General features: G+C 44.0%; 1 protein-coding gene across 7 annotated transcripts in view; it reads left to right on the forward strand.

Moving 5' to 3' along the window:
• The first annotated feature begins 1,650 nt into the window (after positions 1 to 1,650).
• The window catches only part of Nek4 (NIMA related kinase 4), a 34,838-nt gene continuing 24,539 nt past the window's right edge, over positions 1,651 to 11,949 (forward strand). For 3 of the 7 annotated variants that reach the window (XM_029541866.1, XM_029541868.1, XM_029541869.1), the window contains exons 1-5: positions 1,813 to 2,081; positions 4,163 to 4,429; positions 6,645 to 6,842; positions 7,027 to 7,134; positions 8,788 to 8,942. In XM_029541866.1, the coding sequence (XP_029397726.1) occupies positions 1,989 to 2,081; positions 4,163 to 4,429; positions 6,645 to 6,842; positions 7,027 to 7,134; positions 8,788 to 8,942 (821 nt within the window). In that variant the 5' untranslated portion in view covers positions 1,813 to 1,988. The other 4 variants (XM_029541867.1, XM_021203391.2, XM_021203389.2 and 1 more) reach the window with 4 other exon arrangements.

Raw genomic sequence — 11,949 nt, forward strand, 5'->3', positions numbered from 1 at the left:
CTCTCTCTCTCTCCCTTTCTCTGTCTCTACTACCCTCTTCCCTCCCCTCCCTGAATAAACTATATTCTATACTATACCATTGTGTGGCTGGTCCCTGGGGGAGGGTGGGCAGGGATGCCTCAGCATAGGCCTGCGGAGACACCTCCTTCCCTCATACCTGATTACACATCTACCAAAACATATTCTCTCTCTTTATCTTTTTATAAACACAACACATAGGATTCTAATTTCTCCATATCCCTTGGTCTATATCTTAATATATTTGAGTGACTGCATCTGCCAAGATGCTCTAGTTACACATTTAAGATTGGCACATTTCTTCAGAATGCCAATTTCCTCTCCATACGAGAACCAAACAAAGGGAAACATAAATAAATATTGAATTCTAGTTAGTGATATTGCTAAAGATAAACAAAAGCAAACATTTGCTAGAGCAGAGGGGGCAGACTGTTAAGTAATTATTGACAGTAGCAGGGAAAGCTGTGCTTCATTCAACTGTGCAGAGGGCTGGGCATAGGGCACACACCTATAGTTCCACACTCAAGGCAGAGGCAGGCCAATCTCTAAATCTCTGGGTTACATGAGACCTCTTCTAGGACACACACACACATCAACAAACAAAGAAGGGAAAATAGGAAAATAGAGAGAAATGGAACTCCTTAGAAAAATGAAAAATTACAAAGGTTTGGGAGCATGATACTATTACATGGCTGTAAACTGAACACACAAGAGTAGGATTGCAAGATGGGCTGTAGAGGTAGAGCTTATCTCAACAACAGTAACATAATAATAATAATAAATAATAGTTGGTCACTATAAAAGAAATTACAGTTTGCTAGTTGGCAATTATAGAAGATGGGATTATATCTTCCCCCACAAAAAACGGGAAACAGATGGCAAAATTTTTTTTGATGATTACATTTCAAAGGAAGGGTTTTATGTCTTGGAGGAAAACATTTCTGGCTTGTAGAAGACATATGCATATATATCTCAACGAGACAGAGGGATAATCAGTAACTGTACGCCTGTTTAAAAGTAAATTCCTCAGGCAAGGCAGGTAGCTCTTTTCACAGCCTTGCACATTCATGGACAGGCGTTAAAAGGGGGCCTTGGTGCTCCGTGGCAGCAGCAAGTGAAGTTCTGGCAAGCCTTTCAGAGAAATCTCTGCCAGTCTCAGTAAAGCAGGCTGAAACTTTGAGGAATGAAGTGTACTGAAGTCTTCACTGTACTTTGCAAGGCATCAAAAACGCAGGCCGAGTCGGGGGTGGGGGGTGGGGTGGCGCACGCCTTTAATCCCAGCACTCAGGAGGCAGAGGCAGACGGATTTCTGAGTTCGAGGCCAGCCTGGTCTACAAAGTGAGTTCCAGGACAGCCAGGGCACACAGAGAAACCTGTCTCAAAAAACCAAAAAAAAAAAAAAAAAAAAAAGGCAGGCTGAATACAGACACGCTACAAAACAAATAGAGTAAACATCATTAGTGAACCCTACAGTTGGCTACTCTGTCAACTGAATGTGAGCCAAGCACACAGCCGGTTAATATTTGTAGGAACGAAAGAACCACACTCGCAACTCGCTTAGAACCAGAAAGGCTTCCCTGATCAAAAGCCGAACCAAAGCGCAGGAAGTGCGGCTCGGGAGTCGCTCTGGTCCCCCAGGAGCGAAGCTCTATGGCCGGTCCTCCGGGGCTGCGGAAGCGCTCTAGCCGCTTCCGTGACGGCTCGATGGTAGGTCCTCCCCCAAGCACGAGGAGCCGCTCTGGCCACCGCTAGGTCGACTCTACGGCGCGTCTTCCAACTCTGAGCATGCGCACGACTACTCCGCCAGTATCGCTATGGTAGCGGCGTCCGGGTGGGCCGGGCCTCGACGCTCCTGCCCGCGGTGGGCCGCGTTTATGGAGTACTTCACCTCCCGTCTGGCATGAGCGGGGCCTCCCGCTGCCTTTCGCGCCGCTGCCACAGCTTCCCGACTGTAGGCCTCCTTCGGGAACATGCCCCAGGCCGCATACTGCTACATGCGGGTCGTGGGCAGGGGTAGTTACGGGGAGGTGACGCTCGTGAAGCATCGGCGAGACGGCAAGCAGGTCGGGGACTTGGGACCTGGCCAGGGGCGATGAGGGAAGGGGTCCGTCTAGGGCATCCTCAAATGTACTAGACCCGGAGTGATGGGCAGGGACTCCTCTCAGATATGAGGTCAGCTTCTCAACTTCCCCTATAATAGGCGCCCCAGATTTTATCTGTTCTTCGGTATTAATTAGTGTACTTTATCTGCAAACTTCCTGTCACCTGAAAATTTCTTGAGAATAGGGGCCATGTGTTCCCAAAGCCTAGTTCAGTGCCACCGTGCAAGCCCTGTCTCTTGTGCAGTTTGTTCTCCTTAAGAACTCATCTCAGCATCTTCTCGCCAGAACTTTCTCATAGACCCTATTTCAGTGAGTAGCTTGACCAGCCATGCAGTTTCCTAAGCTGGACTTGTAACAATTATCTTTAATGTCCCCAACGCTGGTTCTATTCCTATCACTAGGTCAAACCGGCACCTCCACCCCAGTACAGGCCACCAGTCTTTCTGGCTAAATGTCCACTCCCCAGCTAGTTCCTGCTGCCTGCTTACTTTTCTCTAACCTGTCTCTTCAACTGCAGTCATCTTTCTTAAACTCAAGTCTGATGTTACTCCTTTGTGTAAATTACTTTATGCCATCACCCAGAGGCTAATGAACCAGTTCTTCAGTATCCTTTGCTATCAAGGTGGCCATAGACTGTTGTGCACAGCCGGGTGTGGTGGCGTATGCCTTTAATCCCAGCACTCAGGAGGCAGAGGCAGGCAGATTTCTGAGTTCGAGGCCAGCCTGGTCTACAAAGTGAGTTCCAGGACAGCCAGGGCTACACAGAGAAACCCTGTCTCAAAAAACCAAAAAAAAAAAAAAAAAAAAAGACTGTTGTGCACAAACAGGCACAATTATGAAACTGGTGAGGAATGTTTCACAGTTCTTAGTTCTACCATGCCAGTGGCAGCAACAAGCTGAGAGAGCCGCCACCTCTCAAGTATAGGACTCACTCTCCTGTTCTTCCTTGTGTCATATGCTAGATTCTCTGCGCTTTCACATAGGCTAATTGAGTAGGCACCCCAGGGAACTATGGGACATTTGTGCTAAGAGTGAGAGTTTAGCTGTAACAATAACCCTTCATTTTGAAGAGTAGTTTGCACTTCAGGAAACACATTTATATATGTGTTTGTTGAAAGGTTTGGGTACATGATCTTTGAGATGCTTGAGAGCAGTAGAGTAGATTGTGAAGGATTTTATTTTTAATGGGAAGAGCATCCTATGTGGAGGACCAATGATGCTTTAACTATTCGGTCATGAGTATCTAATGTGTCCCATACACCTATTCAGTTCACAGATACACATTTAAGCTTTATCTAAATGCTTGTTTATAGGGAGAATTTAGAGATTAAGGAGTTTCTCTCTCTTTAATTGGTCTAATAGTATGTTAGGTTCACTCTTTAGTCATTGGTAATTATTTTTTTGAGCTAGCATATCACTATGTTGTCCATGTTGGGCTTCAAAGTTCTGGGCATAAGTGACCCTTCTGCCTTAATCTTCAAAGTGGTTGGGATTGCAGAGTCTAAGAAGTAGTAAAACGCAGAGGGAAGGGCGGGTTGCTCAACTGTGACCTGGAATGGGCTCAGGTCTGACAGATGTCAGTTGTAGAGTATTTATCTCGCACATGCAAGGCCCTGGCCTTAATGCTAGCACTGAACAAAAGCGTAACAGTCCGTGGCAAATATTGTCCCATTTTATGCTGTTTTGATTTGATTTGTTTTTTTGAGACAGGGTTTCTCTGTGTAGCCCTGCCTGTCCTGGAGCTCACTCTGTAGACCAGGCTGTCCTTGAACTCAGAAATCCGCCTGGCTCTGCCTCCCCAATGCTGGGATTACAGGCGTGGCCACCAGCACTCAGCCAGTCTCATGCTCTTTGACCATCCTGCTGCCTCCTCTTCGATGCCTTACACTGGTAATTTTATGCCCTTTGAAAACAAGTCAGTATGTTATCAGATAGACTCCAGAAGGTTGTTTTTGAGGTCTGGGCATCCGTGAGCACGCTACTTGTGAACCGAGGGACTCTGTTTTCTTACACGTTGTAAAAGTATGCATTTTCGTTGGTAGTACGTCATCAAAAAGCTGAACCTCCGAAATGCCTCCAGCCGAGAGCGTCGAGCTGCTGAGCAGGAAGCTCAGCTCCTGTCTCAGTTGAAGCACCCCAACATTGTCACCTACAAAGAGTCATGGGAGGGAGGAGACGGTCTGCTCTACATCGTCATGGGCTTCTGTGAAGGAGGTGATCTGTACCGGAAGCTCAAGGAGCAGAAAGGGCAGCTTCTGCCTGAGAGTCAGGTGGTGGAGTGGTTTGTCCAGATCGCCATGGCCTTGCAGGTACTGTCACAGTCCCAGCTCCTGCAGGCTCCAGGTGGCTCGAGGACAGCAGCTGTACTGTCCTGGGCCAGGGAAGACCCCATAGGCTGGCGACCCATAGGCTCTGAAGTTTTTCACCAAGACAGAGAAAGTTAGAGCCATAGCCAGTGAGAGTGGAGAGACTGTCTGTACAGTCATCTTTTTAGGGCTGGTTTTATGAGAGGTGTTTTCACTCGGGCAGCCAGGCAGTGTTTCAGTCTCATGGTGCCCTGGTTGTTTAGGATTCACCTGTGTGGGGCTCATACCAGGTTGCTTAGACACTCTCATTTATCATTAAGTTTATGGTGCCAGTTGTCTCTAACTGGGACTGGTTATGTGCAAGGCAGGAATGGCTCAGAGTCAGACATACGAGGACCCGAGTTGGGGTTTGCGCCCTCTGTCACATGTAACCCTTTCTATATATAACATGGGTGCTGGGGATTCAAATCCCATTCCTCATGCTTACGCAGCAAGCACTTTACTGACAGAGCCACTTCCTCGGCCCCTGAACCTGCTCTTAAAGAGTGGTGTTTTCTGGTGCTGGAGAGATGATGGCTCAGCGGTTAAGAGCACTGACTGCTCTTCCAGAGGTCCTGGGTTCAATTCCCAGCAACCACATGGTGACTCACATTCATCTGTAATGGAGTCTAATGCCCTCTTCTGGTGTGTCTGAAGACAGCTACAGTGCACTCATATACATAAAATAAATGAATCTTAAAAAAAAAAATTGGTGTTTTGTACAGCAGTGTCAGGGTGCCCTAAAATGAGGGCTGTTGAAGTTAACTCTTTGTGGTCTTGCTGAGAGGCACCAGAGCCTTGGCCTTTGCCCAGTATGCTTTGATGTAAAAGCAGCCTTGTTTGTGGTTAGAATGGCTCAGTCCCAGGATGGTGTCTGCATATTTTAGGAAGACATCTTTTCACGTGCTTACATGGTGGGGAAAGTATTGAAAATCCTCTTAGAGGCTCAATGGATCCCTCTTGTAGCATTGGGATGTTGCTGGGTGAGTGATGTCTGTGTTCAAGCAGACATGGGTTTCATATAAATTACAGGAGATACCAACTCTTTGTGCATTTAATATTTTGTAGCAAAGTCAGTTTTAAGAGCCTTAAGTTGACAAAGAACAAAGGAAGGTGGTGTTCTTATCGGTTGGTCATCTGTGTCATGGTGACAGATGTCTTGGCTAATTAATATTCTGACAGCGTGAGGCTCAGGTTGTCCTGCGTGAAGATGCAGACCAGGTCAGTGTGTGGTGTACGCCTCACCCGGAGGGAGACTGGTTTTGAAGTATAACTCAGGGACTGGGCTTATTTGGCCAGATCAAATGACCTTGTTTAAATTCTCACTTGTTCTCTTTGGTATAAGTGATGCTGTCATATTTTAAAATGTTGTCTAGAATTTCACACATCAGAGAGGAGTGCACATCTGACTTTGGATAAGTTGTTTTACATTCAGTGTGAGTTTGTAAGGTTTTTGTTTTGTTTTAAACTTGGAGACAAGGACTCACTTTAGCCCTGATTGGCCTGGAACTCACCATGTAGCTCAAGAAAATCTCAAACTCACAACAGTCCTCCTGTTAATGGACCTTAATAGGCCTAAGCCACCATGCCTGGCTTATAAGCATATATTTTAACTAGATCCAGGTATTGTTAAAAATGATACGATATTCAAGGCTCCAGGAAATAATTTTAGAAGGTACCAAGCCAATTAATATGTGGAACTTAATTTTCTGTGTGTGCATACATGCTCATGTATGTATGCAGATGCATATGCACATATGTGTGTATATGTGTGGAAGGCAGAGGTAAAGGTGTTGGTTGTCTTCCTCTGTTGCTCTACACCTTAGTTTTTCAATCTCTCACTGATTGTAAAACTTACTTACTTGACAGTGAGCTCCTGGGATCCTCTAGTTGTCCCTCCTCAGTGACAAGAATGAGCCAAGTGTTGTAGATCTAAACTTAGGTTCTCATGCTTGTGTGACAAGCACTTGCCAACAGAGCCATCGCCCGAGCCCCTGGAACTTACTTTTCTTACTTTGAAAGTTGTAAATTAGTTCTTTATTTAGAACTTATAGAACAATAGTGTTTTGGTTGGCAGATAACTAAGGCTCTTAACTCACATAATTACTGATGATATAAAAACTAGAAATAAGTAAATCAGTTAGTATACTTACATATAGTGAAAAAATTCTCTTCTCAGTATTTACATGAGAAACACATCCTTCATCGAGATCTGAAAACTCAGAATGTCTTCTTAACAAGAACAAATATCATCAAAGTGGGCGACCTAGGAATTGCCCGAGTCTTAGAGAATCACGGTGACATGGCGAGCACCCTCATTGGCACACCCTATTACATGAGTCCTGAGCTGTTCTCCAACAAACCCTACAACTATAAGGTAGGCTGTACATAGCCTTAGCTGGCTCACCTTGTCTCTGGGGGAGTATCAAAGTTTCAGAGCCTGGAGTACCTAAATCAGAATTAGCTGTGAATCAGTTGGAAGAAAATGTGTGCCTGGTTTTGAGAGGGAAAATGTAAATAAGATATTCAGTGTTTAACCATTCACTGTTTTTCTTTTATAGTCGGATGTTTGGGCTTTGGGATGCTGTGTATATGAAATGGCCACCCTGAAGCACGCTTTTAATGCAAAAGACATGAATTCTTTAGTTTATCGGATTATTGAAGGAAAGGTAAAAAAAAAATTTTTTTAGAACTAATTGAACAGGTTTATATAATAGAGCTTTGTAAATATCTATTGTCAACGTCACTGGTTTTTTATTTCATTTGTTTTTTCCCATGCTGGAGTCAAACCCAGGGCAAATGCAGGGCCAGTGCTCTAGCTCCAAGCTGCATTCCCAGCCCTCCTCACTGGTGATTTTGATTAATTGACTAATATTCACTGCTACCGGCTGAAGAGTTAGGATATAGGATCTCTTTTGTGGGAAAGGTTGAAGTTGTTAAACTGTAAGACTGTCTGGGTGCCTGAACAGCGAGCGCATAGTAGGGTGAGCTGCTTACAGTGAGTCCATGCCATTAGTCTGTGCTGTTTGGTATTTGTCCTTGTAAGTAACTAGCCAAGGATGCAGAATGAATCATATGTGATGCAGATGCCAGAAATACTAAGGTCGTGTGATTTCCCTGAGACTGGTTGCCCTTTGCAGTGACTTAAAGATGACCCCAAGACTCACTGAAAAACATTTATTTTCTAAAGTAAAAATGTTCAGTTATAGGGGCTGAAGAGATAGCTTATTGTTACGCTACTGGTCACCCTCTCTGTCTGCTCTCGACCTTCTGTTCCTAGAGCGACTGATGCCGTCTTTCAGCCTCTGCTGACGTTATGCTTGTGGTACATTTACATGCATACATGCAAACAAAACTCCCATAACATAAAATAAAGTCTTTGAAATTTGCTTCCAATTATACTATTTAAAGAATTAAGTTTAAAAAAAAAATCCCTATTTTCATGTTCTTGATAACTACTGCTAACAATTTACGCCAAGGCCTCTCTTCTTTTTTTGAAGCAGACATAACTCTGGTTGTGTATGTACTTCTATGCAAGTACTTTTTAAAAATTAGTTTATTCACTTTACATCCTGATTGCAGCCCCCTCCGTCCTCTCCTCCCATTCCTACCCTCCTACCCCCTTATCCCAATTCCTCCTGGAGAAGGAGGGCCGCCCCCCTCCCCCTAGGTACCTGACCTTGCACAGAAAATTTCATCAGGATTTATCCTCTTCCACTGAGGCCAGACAAGGCAGCTTGGCTAGGGGAAGGGATCCAAAGGCAGGCCAGAGTCCAAGGCCGAGACAGCCCCCAACTCCCTTTGTTGGGGGATCCACAAGAAGACCAAATTGTACATCTGCTCCCTGTGTGTAGAGGGCCTAGGTCCAGCCCATGCGTGCTCTTTGGTTGGTGCTTCAGTCTCTGTGAGCCCCCATGGGCCCAGGTTAGTCGGCTCTGTTGGCCAGCTTGTGGTGTCTTTGACACCCTTCAGCTCCCTCAAGCCTCCACCACTCTTCACAAAACTAAACTTCCCGAGCTCTGCCCAGTGTTTGGCTGTGGTCTCTGCATCTGTTTCAGACAACTGTTGGGTTGAGCCTCTCAGAGGACAGTGTGTTAGGCTCCTGTCTGCAAGCATAGCAGAGTGTTGTAAATAGTGTGTATCTGAAGTATAAGCAGAACATTACTAGGGCTGGCTACTCTCTACTTTCAAGATATATAACTTTAAATCCGTGTTATCTTTTTAAATATTATGATGATTTTTAAATATAGGAAATATCTGCCAGTTTTTATTTTGTCTCATAATGTCATTAATCATAATTACAGTATTGTTATTCTTTGCAGTTGCCACCAATGCCAAAAGTTTACAGTGCAGAGCTGGCTGAGCTGATAAGAACAATGCTGAGCAGAAGGCCTGAGGAGAGGCCCTCTGTGCGGAGCATCCTGAGGCAGCCCTACATAAAACACCACATCTCCTTGTTCTTGGAGGCCACAAAGGCGTAAGACACCGACCGCCTTTCCAGAAAGCTGGGCTAAGCAGATGGGGCAAAAGAGGGTGGCTCCTAAATTTTCATATGTAAACATTTATAGTGAGGTTTTTTGTTTTTTATTATTTATTTATTTTTAACAAAAATAAAACTGCATGATTAGAGTATGCAAGGAGACAAAATTCTACCCTCTGGGTGATTTTTGGCCTGGACCTCAGAATTTAACTTGCATGGGAAAGTAATAAAATTTATTTAATAAAAACTTTATGTTTCATACGTAGAATACAGTTTTATAATTTGAAGACCCCAAAGCAGTAAAACCTAATGCATCTATGCTAGGTTAAGAAGAAAGGGAACTGTGTGAAGGAACTCTGAAGAGGGTAAAAGAAAATTAGAACTAGTTTACTAAGGTCTAAAGATTTCTCTCCACTTTAGCTTTCCATTTTTATTTTATTTTTATTTTTAATATTTTACTGTTTAGGGGGCCGTTGTTTGAGACAGGACTTCTAAGTGTAGTTCTGACTGAATCTTCCTCTTCCTTCCTTCCTTCCTTCCTTCCTTCCTTCCTTCCTTCCTTCCTTCCTTCCTTCCTCCCTCCCTCCCTCCCTCCCTCCCTCCTTCTTCCTTCTTCCTTCTTCCTTCCTCCCCTTCTTTGTTTTTGTTTTTGTTTTTTTTTTTAAGTGTATGTGAATGCCTGAGGAGGCCAGAAAAAAGCATTAAATACCTTAGAACTGGAGTTACTAGGTGGTTATGAGCCATCTGTTGTACTTGCTAGGAACTGAACTTGAGTTCTGGAAAAGCAGAAAGCACTCATAACTGCTGAGCCATCTCTACAATCCCCTGTACCTGCTATTTCAAACGTGTTATTAGCTCAGAATAATCTTTATGCAAAAGTGCATTTTTTTTTTCCCAATACAGGGTATCTCTGTATAGCCCTCTCTGTCCTTGGAACTCGCTGTGTAGACCAGAGTGGTGGGATTAAAGGCATGGGCCACCATGCAAGGCAAAGGTGTACTTTTTAGGGTAGCGTGTTCTGGTACCTTTCACATACATGTTAGTCAGATCTAGTGGCACAGGCCTATGATCCCAGCTACTCAGGATCACAGATACAAAGCCTGCCCCTGTTAAAGAGTGAGCTAACTAGGGCAGCTAGCAAGACCTTATTCCCAAATTAAAAATGAGCTGGGCATTTAGCTCAGGGTGCTTGCCTTGTGTGTGTGCAAGGCCCCCAATTTAAATCCTATATCATAGAAACAAAACACAGCAAAGATTAAAATTTACATAATTGTTGAAATAAAAAACCTAGAGAACCACTTAAAGGGGCTGGTGTGATGACTTAACCAGGTAAAGACTTGGCACCGACCCTGAGAACCTGAGTTTAGTCGGCAGGAGCCACAGAGGAAATAGAGAACCAAGTCCTACAAGTTGTCCTCTGACTTCATCATGCGTGCCACAGAAACAAGAATAAATGTAACTCTCTAACCATTTACAGAGCTATTCATTATTCTAAGTTGGGGGAAATGATGCTCAGATTTCTGAGTGCTCAAAGGTTTTCTCTTCATTCATAGAACCTTTCAGGAGAAAGGAAGGTCTGCTCTGACCACAGGTGGTACTGTTAGCGGACTGATGTGTCCACGTCTAAGGCTTAGGGTCGGCTAAGCCTGCCAGTGCTTGCACTAGGTTCCCTTCAGCCTGGGGGACAAGAGGAGCCATGTTAAAGATGCTCAGGGATGAATGACAAGGTCTTGCTGTGTAGCCACGACGCGGACTCCTGGTATCCTTCATCATTGTCCCACGTGCTGAGATGAGACGTGGCCCTCCATTCCAGTTCCGCTTTGTCATTTTGCTCACATTACTTCTGACTGGCCTTCTGCCTCGCTGATCTCTACACTCTACTTTAATGTTCCAGAGAGTCAGCCCAGCTTAAACATGGCACATTAAACAGTACAGGTCGTATTCCTGTACACACTTACTCTCCAAGTCAGAGAACATAAACCAATTATTTTTACTCTTAAAGTTTGCAAAAATAATAGTTTTATTACTGTAAACATGTGAAACTTAAAAGAAGAAACTTATCCTGGTACTTCTATGTGTGAGCTACTTTCTCATAGAGATTCTGTTTTGGAATTTTGTATTTATAGAAAAGTTATGGAGACAGTACAAAGTTCCTCTATACCCCTCTTCTGGCTCCTCCTGTCATTAGCATCTTAGGTTATTATCATGGGCACTTGTCAAAATTAAGAAGCCAGGGCTGTTGAGATGACTTAGCAAGTAAAGGTATCTGCCGCTAAGCTGCTAACCCGAGTTCAGTTCCTGGGACCCACACAGTAGGTGTGAACCGACTCTCACAAGTTAGCTCCTGAGCACATGTGTGTATCTGTGTATGTTCTTGTACACACACACACTAAACAGAAAACCATAATTTTAAAAGTTGATTTAAAAATAAGAAGCCAGTTCTGGGTGTGGTGATATATGCCTTTAATCTCAGAAGTCAGGAAGCTTAAGTGGACAGATCTCTGGGAGTTTCAGCTCAACCTGGTCTACACAGGGAGTCCAGGACATCTTGACTTACACAGGGAGACCCTGTTTCAAAACAAAACCGAAATCTAAGAAACCAACCACCACTGGTTCATTACTATTTAACCTCAGACTGTCATTGGCCTTGATAGATTTTCCACTTACGTTTCCACTTAATGTGCCAGGATTTACTCTAAGATACAAGATCCCATTTACTTCTCAAGGCTCTTTAGCCTCCTTAACATCCTCTGGGTCTCTGACCCTGCCTGCCTGCCTCCTCTTTCTTCTTTCTTTCTTTCTTTCTTTCTTTCTTTCTTTCTTTCTTTCTTTCTTTCTTTCTTTCTTTCTTTTCTTTTCTTTTCTTTTCTTTTCTTTCTTTCTTTCTTTCGTCCTTCCTTCCTTCCTTCCTTCTTTTCTTTTCTTTTCTTTTCTTCTCCTTCTCCTTCTCCTTTTCTTCCTTCCTTCTTCCTTCCTGTCTTTCTCTCTCTCTCTCTCTCTCTCT

This window comes from Mus pahari, chromosome 8, assembly GCF_900095145.1.
Source record: "Mus pahari chromosome 8, PAHARI_EIJ_v1.1, whole genome shotgun sequence".
NCBI lineage: Eukaryota > Metazoa > Chordata > Mammalia > Rodentia > Muridae > Mus > Mus pahari.